A 17,717-nucleotide genomic window follows, 5' to 3' on the forward strand; every position below is an offset into this window, starting at 1 on the left:
CAGAAAAAACTCCACATTATACTTTCTTGAAATCGAACTGAGCAATGCAATGCCAGGGAACAGCACCCTGAATGAACCCCAGCGTGGAAGACAACTACACAGTTACCGCGTTTTAATGCTCTTGTGCCTGACTGCTGTGGCAATGTATCATCACTCAGGGAACCCAAATACAGGGAATGTACACTGCCAAATGGTTCATGTGTATCAGTTGGTTTTGTCCTGTTTCATTTGCTTTACAGTTAAGACACCAGTACTATTTTCTATTCAGGAAATACATTTCCATGGTGCTATTTGTCGAACACTTTGATAACTTTGATCTAATTTTCATTACTGAAATTAAAATCTCACGTTAATTAGGAAGGCAGGATTTTTCATGTGTCTAAGGCTCAAAGGAGACAGCTCAAATAGAAACAGGCAGTGAAGAACACCTCTGCACCATGGTCTTTGCTGACTGAAAAACAGGAGTAGAGAAGCTGTTTCTTTTTGCAATTTCTTCTTTAGCTCAAAGATGTGAGGAAAGGAGAGACATGCAAGGTGAAGTAGGGTGGAGCTGGAGAGTGCCATAGCAACAATTCACCATTTTAAGGATGCAACCACAGTAGTACATGCTGGAGTAGATCCCATCTTTTCTAACAGCTGGTAACATATCTGGGAGTTGAAACTAAGTCCTTAGGATGTTGTGTTCCTGGAGCTTAATCAGCTAGTCTGACGCATTTGTTTAAACAGTGTCTACAATTCCTCTGGACAACTGGATCTTTTGTTACTGTCAGAGTTAATTAAACCACAAATTCCTTAATATAGCTACACAGTATACATGAGCCCTCAGGAAGTAGCTTAAATGATTATTAAATCTTGTTTTCCGCTCTTAATTCAGTTGCAAGGCAATTAGAAAATACCATCTTTGATTGCTCTATGGAACTTGAGTATCCTCTTGTATATAACTATACGTTTTACTATAAGAGGATTAAAGCAGTAAAAACATTAAACATTTATGGAAAGTCACACTGAAGTCAGTGGGAAGATTTAATTAATTTCAGCTGGCTTTAGATTAGACCCCAAAGGCATATAGTTCTGTTGTACAAAACAGTGGAAATGGAAAATTGAACAATTTTCAGTGTGTTGATACAGTAAAGATCAGATAAACAGTTACACAAGGAACTCATTTGGAATAAGTCTAAGACATCAGCTATTCAGGATAAAAAAATTAATTGATTCCAATCCAATTTACCTTTCATGTTCCAGCAGAAGCAGCTATCTATGAGAACAGAAGCTCTCAAATGTGAGAAACCATTACAATAAAGTTAATTTCCATTCCTTGTCAAGAGAACAGCTTAACACTGGCCCACAGTCATGAAACTGTTTCATTTGAGAATACTGTAGATAGTTGTCAAGAAAATAAAAGCCATTTAACACTGCCCTGGTTTGACAGAATTTAGTGGTATAGACATTGCAAGGAAACATAGGTTTACTTCTTATCTATTTATTTTTACCATTTCTTTGCCCACACAGTAATTTTCACAAATGTTATGCCTTTATAAATATACTACTTACAGCGCCTGCTACCACAGAGATAGTCAAAGTACGACTACTTTTGAGCACTCTGACAGCCTGCAAATTAAAACAAAACAAAAATCAGTCTGAATTAAGTAATAAAGATCTGTATAAATATGATAAAAGATGCTGCTTGTCAAGGCTGGAATTTCCAGACCTACCTGAACTAAACAGGGTGGTAGGTATTCAGACCTCTAAATTCCCGTGTTCAATACACAACCTCTTTGGTTAAGTAGCCCAGTATCAAAACATACTTTTGCAGCCAGGAAAATCAGAGAGACGCTTAATAAGCTGACAACTATGAATTCAAGGAGTTAGTAAGACTTGATCTTACCTCTTTATGATCCACATTAGAAAAGTCCACTCCATTTACTTCAACAATCTGATCACCGACCTAAAGGAGTTAATCTAAATTTTAGTACAGATGCTAAATCAGTACATATATTAAATGAAAACAGAAAGAAATATACTCTCTAACATTCTTAATACAATAATATAGGTACTGGCAGAGTACAAGGGGAACAGACCAGAAATCAACCATGCTTGAACATCATCCTGTATTAGCATTCCCTACTGCTACTGTTTGAGACCAAATACTGAGCTCAATGGACTGTTGGTCTGACCCAGGATGGCACTGTCATGTTCTTAAATTTTAAGAAACTCACTTAATTTCAAATGTAACCACAATGTATTTCTTTCCCATGGAAAAAGCCCCACAGTTAGTGACTTTACAGTGATCCAGAATCCTTGAGGTAGTAAATACTGAACAAGATTTCCTTGTGGTACCTACCTTGGAAGGTGGCATACTTACCTCCAATCCCACCTCTGCTGAAAGAGAACCTGGCTTAACATTGCTGATAAAAATGCCTGGTTTTTGTGTTGGACCACTGGAAATACTAGTGCAATAAAAAAAAAAAAAAAACCAAAACATTTATAGGGCAATATTTATAGAATAATACTGTGATTTAAGAAAAGATTAAAGAAAAATATTCAAGCTTCTGCATTTTTCCTTAGATGTTGAAACCAACATAGTATACTGACCTACACTGTCTAAGGGACTGGGACACTAATGACATTCAAAGGCAAGCATGTAACACAATGAAGAATACTAATTGCTTGCACATTAGCTCACTAAACAGCAGTATACTGTATGTATAATACAACGTTATTTTTCAGGATTCTTTATTAGAAGCAAGAAGGATGTTTCAGTCAGGGGCCAACATCTAGCCTGGAAACTTTAAGCTGCAGTCTAAGCTGGGCCTAAACACAGCAATGATTTGTGTAGATAATATATCCAGGAAGTGATGTTGAACCACCTTTCCAGGTTTGTAAATAATTTCTTTAAACCTTTAGATCTTCCAAATAATATGAAAGAAAACTTATGCTTCAGAAAATAATCTGTGCAGTTCAATCCTAATAACTTCAACTATATATTCCTAAATATATAAGAAATCCTACAATATTCCTTCTACCTCAAAACCTCCATAACTAGCTGCAAGGACAGGAGCCTGAAGAGCACCTGTTCATATTTCTAAGAATCTTGCAAATTCAACTTTACTTTCAGGAATTGGATCTATCTGTGTGATGGCTTCTCTGTTCTGAAAAGGGCTACAAAGCAGTGTAAGTTCAGGGAGTGAACATGACACTGGACAGTACTGGAACCTGTAACATCACAGAGCAGCATTTAAAAGTATTTTAAAATGTAAAAGCATTTAAAAGATCCAATTCCACGATAACTTGTACTATGTCACTTTCAGCCTGCTCTTATTTTTAAATTTAAAAGATTTTTTTGGTTTTAAGTCAGAACTTGTAACACAGGTATTTATGCTTTGTCTAATAATACATAACGTGTGCCACAGATACCTTCCTGTTCCAGTTTGCCTTCCTGATCCAGCATGGATTTTCATTTTCCTGATATCATACCAATGAAGGACAGAAAAGGACTGCTTTGGATGTCTTACTTAACAAACCAGTAACATTAAATAAGAAACATGTACCCACCTGCATCCCATGCCCTTTGTACCAATCAAGCTAATGAAGACTTTCTTCTCTTTATTGTCTCTCCCTCCAGAAGAAGCAAGACCAGCAACACTGCCCTTTCCTTCCTGTGGGGGGATTAAAAAATGCTGCAGATATTACTGTGTTGAACTCATATGCAGACAACTATAAAAATTCATGAAGCCAGGATCAAGCCCTGCAAACATCAAGATAAGATGTCCTACTGGAGATGAATGTGAAGTACAGTCATTTCAGTGGAGCTCCATGGCTGAGGTGAAAGACTGAACTATTTGAAGAAAATTGTTTAAATAGTCAAACTTGTCTTCGGAAAAGGATGAAGGAAAATTAGAGGAAAGCGATACGGCAAAATAATCATTTAGAAGTTCCCTAACAAAAGAACTGGAAAAATACACGATAGTGCTCACTATTTAACTAAGTCTTTCTTCCTGAAAGCAAAAGAGCAGTAATTGTGGTATCTCTTTTCACTTGCATTCATACCTGTCATTCCTCCACTAATATAGTTAAGATAGGCCAAATAATCAGTTCAAGATTTATACAGTAGAACTATAGCCTGGTAAGTTAATAAACTCAAGTAAAATAAAGCACCAATTAATGAGTAAAAGGTATTTTATTTGTATCCTGCCCTTTCCATACTAAATGATTTCATAATCATTTCATATCACAAAAGATGTTTCTTCCAGAACCCTTGAACAAAATATTGCATCATAGAAATACATACAATAACTTCTGTGATAAGGTCAGAGGAGAAATTGTTTCAAAACCATTACAGATTTCCCAGAAGACATCTTAATAAAATATTTATCTCTTACCCCAGAGTCTGACACAAACTGGTCCACGTATTGCCATTTAAGAGGTTCATCTGCTGAACTGGAAGGAAAAAGTAATTTAAAGTAACAAGGACAAAATAAATGTAAATGTATTCAAGAAGCTACTTTGGAACACAGCCTCCTATTTTGCATCCACATGTTCCTTTGGATACCATTCACAACAACTGGTTTGTTTTCCAGCAATTTAAATGGAGCATCAATCAAGCACACAATTATTTAGGCTAGTAAAGCTGGTAAAACATAAAATTGAGAAAACCTCCTCAAGTGAAACAATTTGGGGAAACTCTAAGACTGTGAAAACAGCCATAGCAACTTGAAGAGCTTATATAAATATCTATGCAGCAAGACACCTCCCATCATTAACATTTCTCAAACATTCCACTTAAAGTTTCAACTTTTCAACAAAAATTGGAAGAGGACAATACTTTGTATTTTTTTCTAAGCTCTGAAGCAATCCTCAAATGTTACGTACATAGAGAAGCAGTGGAGCTCTCTGTTAAGCTAGATGCATTGGTAATGAAATTTCCAGGTAATATCCACAAATAATGAGGAAATAGAAATTGGTTCATTTAAGCAGGCAACTGGCATAAAAAGTCAGATTCATCAAACAAGACATCTGCCTGTTTATCACAAAGGATGTAACATTTTAACCAGCTACAAAGATGCCTATTCACACCTTTTCAAATATACAGATCAACACAGAGGTTCTTGGTGTATTGAAGAGGCTATGTAAAAATAAATAGTCTACATTGTTTTTAAATTAAATACCATTACCTTTTGACAGGTATCATGCCAATATCTGAAAAAGAAAAATACTCCATTAAGTAACACTTTCTACAGATCACCAGCAATCTATTAACACCAATCTTTAGTGATACAGATGATTTTTTACGTTACTTACGTCTTACTTTTATGGACACTATTTTCTTTGTACGAATGAGGTTTATGACTTCTTCATGTGTGCATGATGAAATGGAATATCCATTTATACGAACTATCTCATCTCCAACCTCAAAATGAAAGGGAGAAGAAACAATAAATTGTGAATTAACATTTAAAGGTTTTTAATCAATGATGCAATCTGGCAATCATTTTGATGCAAAGGTTTGAAAATGTTCAGTCCTGAATACTTTTTGATTTTCAGGTAATATCCAGATCAGGTTTATCTGTATTTGTCTGAACTTAATTTAACAACAAAAGGGGAGATTAATGACCAAACAATTTTATAAATAATATCTAGCGCCTACACATCAGACTTGTACCCCACAGCTTACCTTGTATTTAAGTACCCATATTTCAATTTAAATAATTTTGGAGTGATTTTCTTCTTTTATACTTCAGCAGTTTAAGTTTGCTTTTACCATATGTTCTCTGAGATACTTTCTTAACTATTGTGACCAATATGAAACTAAACTTGGTCTTACTAACTTGCTTGATTCTGGATTCAGCATTATTGATCAAGGCATTATATACCTCCATTTCAGGTGTAACTTCAGATTAACTATAATCACATACTAGCACAAGGAATGCTTATTCTGAGGTGCAGTAGCTTAAGTCTTCTTGGATCATCTACATTAGATACAAAATTGCATGCTACTCCTGTGTGACAGATTTTCAAGTGTTTCACAGCAGCAACTCATCATATACTATGGTTGAGAAGATGGTACCACCACCCTACCGTGGCTCCTAGGCCATGGTATTCCCCCTGTTGTGTGACATGAAAAGAAGTGAAAACTTGAGACAGAAACATAGGAGGAAACTCCCACCAGACAGAAGGCAAGTCGATCACTTATTCCTGAGCTTACTCAGGTTTCTGTGTGTACACAATATATATATTTGGGCTTCATGGGGGACAGGGAGCATAGTCAGCTACAGAGCAGACCAAGAACATGCACTCTGAATAGCAGAGACAAAACTAGTGTTATCCTCGAGGCAAATTTCGATGAAGATAACTTCACTGAAAGGCACAGTAATTTGCACCACCATCTGCCTTTTTTCATATGTAATAAGTATTATCAAATCTTCCTACTGTAATCTGTTCAGTTGGTAAAAAAAAAAAACACCAACAAAAAAATCAACCAAAAGGCAAAACAAGAAACCACCCACTTATCTTCTTCACTTCTTTCACAAACCTTTCTACTTCTTCTGGGAAGTGCCATATGCTCTGCAATAGTACACAAAACATTAACATGTGCACTGTACCAGCATAGCTCATCTAGTGCAGTTTCCTCTCCACTGAACTTAAAGATTTTTATCTGACACAACGCACCATCAGAAGACTATGAAAGCAAAGGAAATGCAATATGTGACTGTCCTGCAGAACACTCCTCTGGTCCCCAGCCCCTAACCAGCGGGACGGCTGCTCCGCCTGCTGGACATCCAAACATCTCACCCGGGGCAGTCGCCGTGTGCAATCTGCAGCACTCCTAAGAGCTTGATTGAGTGTTTTTTCATTTAAGCCAGTCAGATTTTTAATATGATCTTTTATAAGTGTGGAAATAGGTCAGTACTGAAGACTTTTGAACATACAACTTCTGGTAAAAATGCAGAATCAGACAATGAAAAGCACTTAGCCCTGCAGTTTAGCATCTCACCCCTGATAGGTCTCACTAAGAAAGAAAGAAGTCACTTCACCCACTTGTTCAAAACCACATCCATCTACCCACCCATTCATCCAGGCCACAGGCCTGGCAGCTGTGCCACTGCAGTCCTCTTTCCCCTGCAAATACACCACTAAATTCTAACCTAGTTCCCCACCCCAAAACCAAGAATTTAGTCTAGAGCTGTTCCACTGCCCTCAACACTTCAGGAAATCCATTGTAAATAATGCACTTTTAGGACTGGGATTAACTGGCAATGCAACTGTACTGCCAAGAAGCAAAATGGCTCAGAGGTAAGTCAGACTTGTGGCACTGTGTATAAAGACTTAACATCCTCTACAAACCATAAAGACTCTCAGCCTATTTAGGATTCTGCTGGTTGTTCTAGGAAATGGTAGAAAAGCGAGTGACCCCCGCTTTTTGAAAGAAGGTTGACTACCTCAATAAAATGCTCAAAAAGCTTCCTCCATTCCAGTCTCTGGATTACTCACTTGCAAAAATACCATAAATTTGTGTCTAACTATTTAACCTCAGGTATGCAACACCGACCTCACTTGATCTACCTAGACTTTTCTGTTGACCTTACGTACTTGTTGTTGGCAGGGCTTTCTGTTTGGTTTTAGTTTAGTTCGAGATCCCTTCTTTACTCACATCTTCCGCATCACGTGGGCTATAACAGACAATGGCTATATGTAACAGACCATGAGTTTGCACAAACCCAGCTTTTTAAAAGGGTAACCTAACCTACTGTTATTAACTGCAATGCCCTAACACACAAAAGCTCCCCAGTTTTAGGACTGCAAATGGCAGTGCCATTTGTGAGTCTCCATGTAGCTTCTGTATCAGCAAAACAAGTTGCTCTGAAGATGTCATCATTCACTAAGCAACTCATACCTGTTAGTATTATATATCTCCCTAGAAGGCACACACAAAATTACAAATGTAGCCAAGAGTTTATTTTATTTTTTCCTCCCTATGGGAATGAGCTTTTCCCATATAGATATTTTTAATACTCCTCTTTGCTGAGCTTCAGAAACAAAATGAAAAGACAGTCTAGTACTCTTCGCTCATCCTAATGACATTTGTGTTACTGACTGACAATGTATTACTGATGGTGCTTTAGAAATACCCCAGTCTCGGCTGAACTAAAGGAGACATAGGCATGTAACAAACTGCTTCTCTGAAGGACACTTGAATGGCTTTTCCTGAAAAATGTGTCCATATACTGAAGTAATTAATAGTTGTTTTCATATATTTTGTTACTTTTGTACTGGTATCACTGTATACCAACCTTCTGAATCAGAAGCAGTAGAGATAAAAGTCTGCAGGATTGAGCACATTAGAACAGTAATATTATATTATTATCTATCACTGTTTCCCCTTTCTCTATCAAACAGGGAGATGACAGACTTTCAAAAGAAAAGCTGCAAACCTAACTTTTCCAAAGTAAAATGCCTATTATTTGTAACTTTTAACATGAGAAATATAATATTTAGTGCTTCGAGGAAATGAAAGGGTTTTTACATAAAATCATCACTGTTTCAAATTTCTCATTTTGTATACTTCTTCCACTTTCATCATTCATACCAATCTCCATCTCTTTGTATTCAGCAGAATCCCCACAGACATAAGTATCAGAAAGCAGAGGAGGGGGGAAAAAAAAGTACATTTCTTCATGAAAGCACAAAACATTTGCCTTTTAGAGAAACTGTAGTCAGAAAAGGGTCAAAACTACAAATGCTTTAGTGAGCCTTCATGATTATTCAGGCACTTTAATGTAACTTGGAAACTACTCGAAGGAGAAATCATGCAAAATGAATTGGAATTTTTTAAAAAGCAGCAGGATGTAAAACTGATGTTATAATAGAAGATCATTATACCTTTCTCAGACAGCATTTTTGGGATAGAAAATGTGTAGAGATTTAGTTAAATAAAGCAGGTGGGTGAAATTTCAGAAGCAGTTGGCTTTACTGTGAGACAGCGATTTATAACAATGGACTGCCTGTCAGCTCTTGTTATCCAGTGGGGTTCAGAAAGTGCCTAGTGCCACCTATTATGAAGGCACTTTAGGCTGAGCTTTTAACACCACATACCAAAAAACGAAGTCAGACAGTTACAAGAGCTGCAAAGATCCATCTGCTCATATTAATACTTATAATCTAAGCCTAACAAACTCATAGTCAGTCTCAAGCATATTTTCCACTTACTGTCCCTACTTTGTCTGCCAAACTCTAACCATGTTCTGAGTGGCAGTACAATTTGTACAACCCAGCCCAAAGATCCTTCACAATCCCATTCACTGTCACCAACACGTAGTACGATGGCCTCAGTCACAGAAAGCCTGTAGAACCTTTTTGTGTACTGAGAAAAAAAAATGAAAATTGACATCCTTACAGCAGCACAACAACCAAGCAGAACTCCTTATCCATCAATTGTGTCAAAACATTAGTTCAAAACAAGCAGAGAAGCAGAGCTGCAACACAGCATTACGATGAATGCACTAGCATGACAGTTTAAGACAGCGGCTATTAAGCCTGTTATTGCTCAGCATCATTAACACCTTCCAGTATTTTCCAGGAGATGTTTTCAAAAGTCATATATGTGACTCGTCTTTGTCTTTTCCTCAGTTTTCTAGCACTGGAGCAAGGATGCAGCTGGAATCTCTCTACTGAGCTGATCACAACCCAGGAACAACTCTCCTGTCTACACTTCCTATTCTCATGTGTAATGTAGGGAAACTCTGGGAAGGGCATCAATGCCCTTTTCCAGAGTTACCAACTGGCAAATCCCATGCTTAAAAGTAAGCTACGGACACATCCAGCACAGTGTTTGTGGTGTCCTATGCCACCCTCTCAATTCTAACTAAATACAAAATTTGTGGTTTTGTTCTAAGTAGTTGTTTCTAAAAGCATCCAGGGGTTACACTGAAGCATATCTACATAACACTTTCATTAAACACTGTAATGAATCATGCCAGTCTAATACATTTTGGATAAACACTCCAGAAAGCCCTTTTATCTTCAGAAATTATCTTATTCCAAATATGAAAAAAAGGTTTACATATCATTAAAAATGGTGAAAAGAACAGTTTTAATGACTTGATTCACTATTGGTATAATAGTATTTATCGTGGCATTGACTTACATATTTTATGAATTTTATTACAAGAGAGAAATAGCACCTTAGCAATAGCTATTTCTAAATATTAAAGAACAGTTCTTACTGCTCACTTCCTTACCATTGTCACAAAAGGCTTTTTGCAGCACAGCAGCCACGAATATAGTTTTCTTACCTGAAGTCCAACATTGTCTGCCTGTCCTCCTTTAACTAACTGGGAGATAAAGAGGCCGCAGCTAAATTCCAGTCCACCTCTCACACTTATTCCAAGTCCTTCAGGATGCAAACGATCCAATCTCACCTCTTTCAGCTTTCTGCATAAATGGAAGAGACTTGACTGTTCAGGTGCATAACACTTGTGGCAATAATGTTTCATCTGTAAGTTACACATAATTTTTCTCTTACAACATTTAGGCATGGAAAAAAGCAAGTTGACTCAAGTTTGGATGGATGTGTGTTAGCTAAAGCCATCAAGATTTTTCATAAGAAAAGACATTTGCAACCATCAAAGCTGTCTGCTTCTAGAGGGTTAGAGCTATAAAAATTTTTTTATTATTAAATGCAGGAAAAAATGAGAAAAGATTGTTTCAACTGGAAAGCATTGTTTTTGACTCCCTTATCCTGCTTTTACTAGATTAAACTACTTGGCAAACAATTTCAAGTAGCTCAAAACTGTACTTCTAGCAAATATAGCAAAAGTAAAATAATTATGCCCAGCTTTACACAGGTGACTGATATTTTACTCTGAATTCATCTGAAAGTTCAGTCAGCATTTCTTGCTTGTATTTAAGTTAGCTGCATTGTTCTGCATTCTCTTACCGTGATCTTTTGGGTGTAAGCTGATCATATTCTACCTGGTGTTTTAAGGGGATAAGTGGGCGGATAGCATCAAACAGAGGCAATCTGCTTGGTTCGTTAATCACAAGTTTTAGGTCCCCCACAAACACTGGGAGATTCATAGACCTGCAAACACATAGTGAAAAAACAAGCACAGGTAATCAACACACCAACACAAAACATCATTTAATAACTTGCTGTACATGTGGCCTCAGTATTTGCATGTCCCTTCAACCTATGAAAATAGTTATTTATGCCAATATTGGTTTAACCAAAGCAAAACAGTCTCTGAGAAAGCAAGTCTTCTGTAAGCTAAGAGGAATGACAACTACCTGCTTCAAAATAGTTGAAATCTCCTATATATTGCCTTTATCTTCTAAGGTCATGAACATCACTTTTATAGATGACATCTTTAATTTCATTCTGAGAGTCCCCAAAAGATTTATGGAACCATCTGGAAATAACTTTCTAGATCAAATATACCTGCCTACTAGATTTTTGTTTCCTTACTAGTTAGGAATCCTTCTAAGTGAATCTAGGCTACAAGCTCCTTCCTTTCTTGAACTTAGGGGACTGACAAATTCTTTTGATCCAGGGGAAAAAAAAAAAAAAAAAACACAATACTCAGCAGCTAGAACAAAGACTTGCTTTAAGTTTTAAAATTCTTTTTCAAATCAAAATTGAAGGGCCATCAACCACTAAACCAAATCTACAGAAGTTAAACTGCTGCGAACATCTGTTTTATGAGAGCTATGCAAAGTAGTCTCCTTGGTATTATCAGCTCTGAGATAGTTACAGGTCTAGAAAATATACTTTGTTACCCAGCTTCAAGAGCAGAGGAACAGTTCCCTAAGGTTCAGTGGAGCTATTCCCACACAACATCCAGTTAAACTTAGTCTATATTATTTGCTGTTCCCTCTCTTATAATTTACATTTCCTGGCATACAGTACTTCTGAGGCATATGCATTGAAAATACAGATCAGGAATGTATATTACATGGGATTAGAAGTCAAATACTTTTGGAAATTCTATTCACAATGAAGCAGACATTAAATGTTAACTCCAACAGCAACTGCACGTATTTTTGCCCTGGAATACTTCATAACATATTCCAAAAAAGTGATACATCATCAACATATGTTCACAGAGATATTGAAAATTTTGCTCAAGTCATTGCAATTTTAGAAACAGAAGAAACGTTACTATATGCATTGTTAATTTTGTAACTGCAAGAAGATTTTAAATAATTAAGAGCTACTGAATCAACCGGCTTTCCAAACAACAGCCTTTATGAATGGAGAAGCAATTAGACAGACCTGAGTGAAACTGAATCAGATATGCAGCTGAATACACCCATAACTATAGCTCAGTGCAAACATCAGAGGGAAACGTCTACATTTCACTCAGCTGAGATGCTATTAATTAAGATATGAATGGAAACAATGTCTATCAGAGCCACTTGTCCATGATGAGTGGAAAATACATTCTCATCTTCTTTGAAAAACAATGGATCAGAGGCTGATCTCATTTGCAATGATATAGGTCCTAAGCAACTGGTTTAAATCAGTTCAGCAAAAGGATTGGCCTATCACTTTACCATTTTTTTCCCATTATGTTGTAATAAGCCAGAGTTCTTAAACATGCCAAACAATTTCCAAACTAATTTATTTCATCTTTCAGGTAAAACTGTTACAAATAAATTTTTATCTGAATAGTTGGCAAAACTCTTTGGAAAGCGAACTCAATGAAAACCTCTGTTGCAAATAAATAAGCATTATTTGGAAATACTAATGAATTGGATTAATGCTCTGTTTCCTAAGAACGGTTTTATCATCCAGGTGCTTCTCCCCCACACCAATACAAATCCACCAAATTCTTTTACAAAACTGCCAAGTCATAAAACCAAAGCAACTTTACAGGTGATCACAGACATGCTCCTTCCTTATCTGCAGTCTACGCTGTAAAAGTATAAGACTTCACTAGACAGGATAAAAACCTATTACTTCAACACTTTTCTAGTAGCATACAGAAAGACCCAGCAGTATACAGAAAGACTTAAAATCTTGAATATTCATGCTTTACATTTAAAACCAGCAAAATTCTACACAAACGTATATAAAGTTAGATCTTACTGGTGGTACATCCGCAGCACATCATAAAGGTAATCCTTCTCTGCTTCATTGTCAATTAGTAGATTAACCTGAAAACCCAAGGACATGATCGTAAATATCTGACTAAATAGCCACAAAGGTTGAGCATACAAGACTTTCACAAATTCGTAAGCCATAGAACAAAGATTTCAACAAGGAAAGACGTTTTGTTTGTTTGTTTAAAGACAAATACATTTTTGCAACAGAGCATTACCTCACAATGTGAAACTTAGAACAAGACTTTAAAATTAGTATTACAACAATTGGACAAGGTGGTAAATACCGATATATTCTGTATGCTAGATTTGCCCTCAGCAGTAGTATTACTACAATAATATCATATTTGCCTTACCTGATAATCACTGTACTGTTGAATAAATGTTTTCAGAAACCTTTTTGGCCATTCATTAATATAGCACATGCCGTCACAGATAAAACCACCACAGTGAGATGATTATAATCTATGTTCTGTCGTCCAAACCACTGATTGCAGGATCTCACTTATAACATTATGCAAACTGCTATACTTCTGTTCCTCTTTGCTCCAGCTCTTAACTGATAGAACTTGCTAGTTATTCTTTCCTCCCCCACTAATAGTACGTTTACTTAAACCAGTGTCATATTACTATGCCTGCTCTTGGATAATTACAGTAAAATAAACCAAAAAAAACCCCTAAGAATTCTCACATGAGGAGTTCCAATTTATATTCAGTGACAGTGAGACCCCCATCGATGTTACTTGCAGTGAGAGGTCACATCACATTAGTTTTACATTTGGACAAGCTTAATGTTTAGGAAAACAATTTACATCTGACCTAAAGTCTAATATTACTGTGACGTAAAGTCTGAGGACCAATTTGCATACTTAAAGAAAGGCCCTTTCTTTCTAGGTTTGCATTATATTCCAAACTAAATACATGCTTCATATTCTCTTTGTCCCTTTTGGCTCTCTAAAGCCAGCAAGACTGCACATCCAGGTGGTTTTCTATTACTTGTCTCCTCTGGAAAAAAACACTTTCAAAACACCTAAAGGCCAAAAAGCTACATGCAGGACAGGATTGCTTGACAGTAATACTAGTAAGTAATCCAATTTATTCACGGTGAATTTCAAAACACACAGTAAACATCTGCCTTAAAAGCAAATAAAATAGTTGCAATCAAAACTGACTGGTTCACCAATACTGTACACAGACTCAAGGCAAGGCGATACATGTAAAACTAAGTCCAACATCCATTTTCCCCTTCCCCATCAGGAATACAACGTATAAATCAGCTTCAGTTCTGGTATCCAGAGCTCCAACTCCAGTGCTAGCTAAGGTACTGTAAGAACAGTGTCTCATGAAAAACTTTAAATGTTTTCTCCTGATTGGGAAAGCAACCACTAACAACATCACATTTTCCTCCTGATATGCTAGCTGATGGACACATCCCCACACCTGCTCAGGAACTAGAGGGCCATATCTAAACTCCTCCATTTCTTCTCACAAAACCTTCAGTCTCCCTGTTTGATTCTTGCACTTCTCACCCTAACCAGCAACTTCCTCTGACAAAAACAAACACCCAAGTGACTTATATATTCAGAATGCTACAGCTAGGTTAATCTTGCTGGGCCATCTCTCAAATTAGGTCATTCTTCTCCTGCTGCCTTCTATTCCACCAATTATCACTTCATTGTAGCAACCTGCATCTCTTACCATTTTGCTAATTCATTAACTTCTTGCAATACACTTTACCTAGGCTTATCAACAGCTTCCAAGAGCTGGCTCTTGATAATTTCATAAATCCTAGATTATGCCCCCACATGTTAAGAGAAAAAAAAATAATTAAAAAAAAGTCAGTGGTGACATGTTGTAACTTAGATCAGAGAAGTATTTTAGTATCTCTCTATTTCTCGAGAAAAAAACTGTAGAGTTTTGGAATGGATGATTTCACAGCTTTTAAACCAAGAATATTAACAGAATATCTGGACACAGCCCTGGACAATCTGCTCTAGGTGGCCTTGTTGGAGCAGATGACCTCCACTTGTCACTTTCAACCTCCACCTTTCTATGATTATTTAAGGGTATCTTCACAGAAGTTGTATAATTCTCAATCTAGAACACAAATAAAGAGTTGTTTATGCTCTATTTCTTACTATATAAATTGCACTGGTTTTCACAGAAATTAATAAGTAGTCATCACAGAAACTGTACCTACATACAGAAGAAAACTAAAATCTGGTAACAAGTCTATGTAAACTTATTCAGTAGGATAGAAGTTGTGGGGAAGAAGTTCAGATTACAGTAATGCACTACTGTAGCACTACCTAATCTGTCAACCTTCAAAGAATAAAATTAAGTTCTATCACAGCCTTTGAAAAACTATTGAGGGAAATGGAAGAACTGGCCAATACATTTGGATATGTTACATATTTTGCATTGCTTCTTGGTTGATAGGGAGAACTGATTAAAATTACTGAGAAAAAAAAAAAAGTGACAAATAATTGAGGAAACTCAGATCCTGTAGCTGAGCATTTTCACTGGCTTGAAACAGAAAAAGTAAGTATCCAAGATACAAAAATTGCCACAGGGGCCCCTAGAACCAGGATGATACAAAGTAATTTAAAGAAAAAAACCGTTCCAGTATCCTTTAACTCAGATCAAGTTTTCACTCAGATACTTATTGGCACCAACAAACACTGACAATAAATCTTGTGTTACCAGGGGTGGGACTAGAATGATTTATGAATTATAGCAGCAGTGAAAGGGAAAAGGTTTAAAGTTCAAATGGCAACCATCCGCCTAGGAACCATATAAATATGTTGCACAACCCACTGTTGAGTTATACAGTAATAGGTAGCAAGGCAGAATAACTTTCTAGAGGGCTATGGTTATCACTACAGAGTATCCACGTCTTTAATGCTTTTGAACTTCAGTTTGACATATAGGTGCTTTTTTGCATCCCCTCTACTTCATTCTAACAATTCTTTAGTTAATGAGCTTATTACCAGATGATACTTCTATAAAACACAACATTACACTACTTCGAAGAAATTCCATTTCCTAGCTGACAAAAAACCAAACCAACCACAACCTCCTCCACAGAAAAAAATCCCACAAAACGGTACTGAAATTTTTAGTCTGAGAAAGTCCTAAATGGTTATGCAAAAACATCTCTTAAACGTGAAAACCATTTCCCCACCCTTTCTTAAATAGAGCTTTTTGAGCTTATTTTGCTCAGACAGTTGTGAACCCTGCTGAGCACTTACTTAACTGGGTAAATGACAAAGTGACGTGCCAGGCAGACCCAGTCGCTCCGTGTATCAAATGCATTTGCACATGACTGCACATGCACAATTGCACTCGTGAATGTTAAGGTGGAGCCGAGGCTGCCGAGCAGCGCGCAGGGCTGGCAGCGGGAACCGCCTGGGCCCGGACTTCAGCCTTCCCTGAGCTGGACTGCGGGCGACATTTTTTACGTGATATTAAAATAAAATCTATTGTATCAAGCTCTGAAAAAGCTCACGCCTTGGGGAATGTTCCTCCTCTTCTGTCCCTCCCTTTCTAAGGGTTTTCAAGTTTTACAACCATCCTCTGACAGGAGGCTGCCGCCCGCTTTTCCGCGCCGTTTGGCCCGGCAGAGACGAATTCCCCGAGCTTCTCCCTTCGCCATCGCGCAATCGGGCCCGCCGGGGGCGTTCAGCCGGGGGCGCTCAGCCGGGGGCAGCGGCGGGGGCCCGCCCGGCCGTGCCCCGCTCCAGGCCGCGGGGCAGCAGCTCCGCCCTCACCCTCTGCGCGCCCCGGGACGCGACCGCGGGTGTCGGTGGGCGCCGCGGCCCCGCTCTCTTACCTTGTGCCGGAACTCGCGGGCCACCCGACGCTCCATGGTGCGGACGCTGCGCGGGTGCGGACGCTGCGCGGGGCGGCTGCGCCGGCGAGGCCGCGCCCCGGGGCGGTGGGAGGCGCACCCGCCGCCGCCTACGGCACCCCCGGCCTCCGCGGCTGCAGCGGTGCGAGCCGGCGGGCAGCGATAAGCTCCGCGCGACCCCAGGCTCGGTTTGTCTGAAGCCAAAGCAAAAGAGAAAGAACAAGTAAAAGAAAAGCCGCCCCCCCCCCCCCGCACGCAGTATGTTACCTGGCCTTCTTTTCCCTACGCTGATTTTTACAACTGGTTCTTCTCCCACGGCACAGAGCTCACATGCAGGTATGTATGTCACCAGCCCTACTAGTTAGGAAAAGCACAGAGATGTGCAATCTAAAGCATACTAACACCTGGAGGGAAAAAAAAAACAGAACCAACTTTGCTTCAATAAATTGCTCTGCTGCAAATCATCTCATTTTTTTTATTTGGAAGTAAGGAGGGTGAATCCGGTATCACTAAGTCTGATTTCTCACTAACAGAATATTGTTGCTTACAAATGTAGCCTCTGGCATGTCTACTGTGAGAAGTAAGAATCAAGCTCAGAGCACCTGTGAAGGAGACTATTTCAGGCTAATCTCTCTTAGGTTAGTTTGTCTTGGGCTGGTTCTTCTCCCACTTTCCCTGGTACAGATTTCTGCAATCAAGCCTGGAAGCAAGAGCAGGAGACCCGTTAACCCACTTCCCTTAGTCTCCCTTAGCTCTCCCCAGCTTTACC

At 38.3% G+C, this 17,717-nt stretch overlaps 1 protein-coding gene across 3 annotated transcripts in view; it reads right to left on the reverse strand.

Moving 5' to 3' along the window:
* Positions 1-17,011, reverse strand: part of USH1C (USH1 protein network component harmonin) — a 47,374-nt gene extending 30,363 nt beyond the window's left edge. For all 3 annotated transcript variants that reach the window (XM_074884803.1, XM_074884802.1, XM_074884801.1), the window contains exons 1-11: positions 16,931-17,011; positions 13,085-13,152; positions 10,934-11,077; positions 10,290-10,428; positions 5,299-5,407; positions 5,172-5,196; positions 4,380-4,437; positions 3,553-3,656; positions 2,363-2,447; positions 1,886-1,945; positions 1,552-1,608 (exon numbers count right to left, since the gene is read on the reverse strand). In XM_074884803.1, the coding sequence (XP_074740904.1) occupies positions 1,552-1,608; positions 1,886-1,945; positions 2,363-2,447; positions 3,553-3,656; positions 4,380-4,437; positions 5,172-5,196; positions 5,299-5,407; positions 10,290-10,428; positions 10,934-11,077; positions 13,085-13,152; positions 16,931-16,966 (885 nt within the window). In that variant the 5' untranslated portion in view covers positions 16,967-17,011. The remainder of the gene's footprint in view (positions 1-1,551; positions 1,609-1,885; positions 1,946-2,362; positions 2,448-3,552; positions 3,657-4,379; positions 4,438-5,171; positions 5,197-5,298; positions 5,408-10,289; positions 10,429-10,933; positions 11,078-13,084; positions 13,153-16,930) is intronic.
* Between the last annotated feature and the right edge of the window lie 706 nt (positions 17,012-17,717).

The sequence above is a fragment of the Strix uralensis genome, chromosome 15 (assembly GCF_047716275.1).
Source record: "Strix uralensis isolate ZFMK-TIS-50842 chromosome 15, bStrUra1, whole genome shotgun sequence".
NCBI classification, from domain to species: Eukaryota; Metazoa; Chordata; class Aves; order Strigiformes; family Strigidae; genus Strix; species Strix uralensis.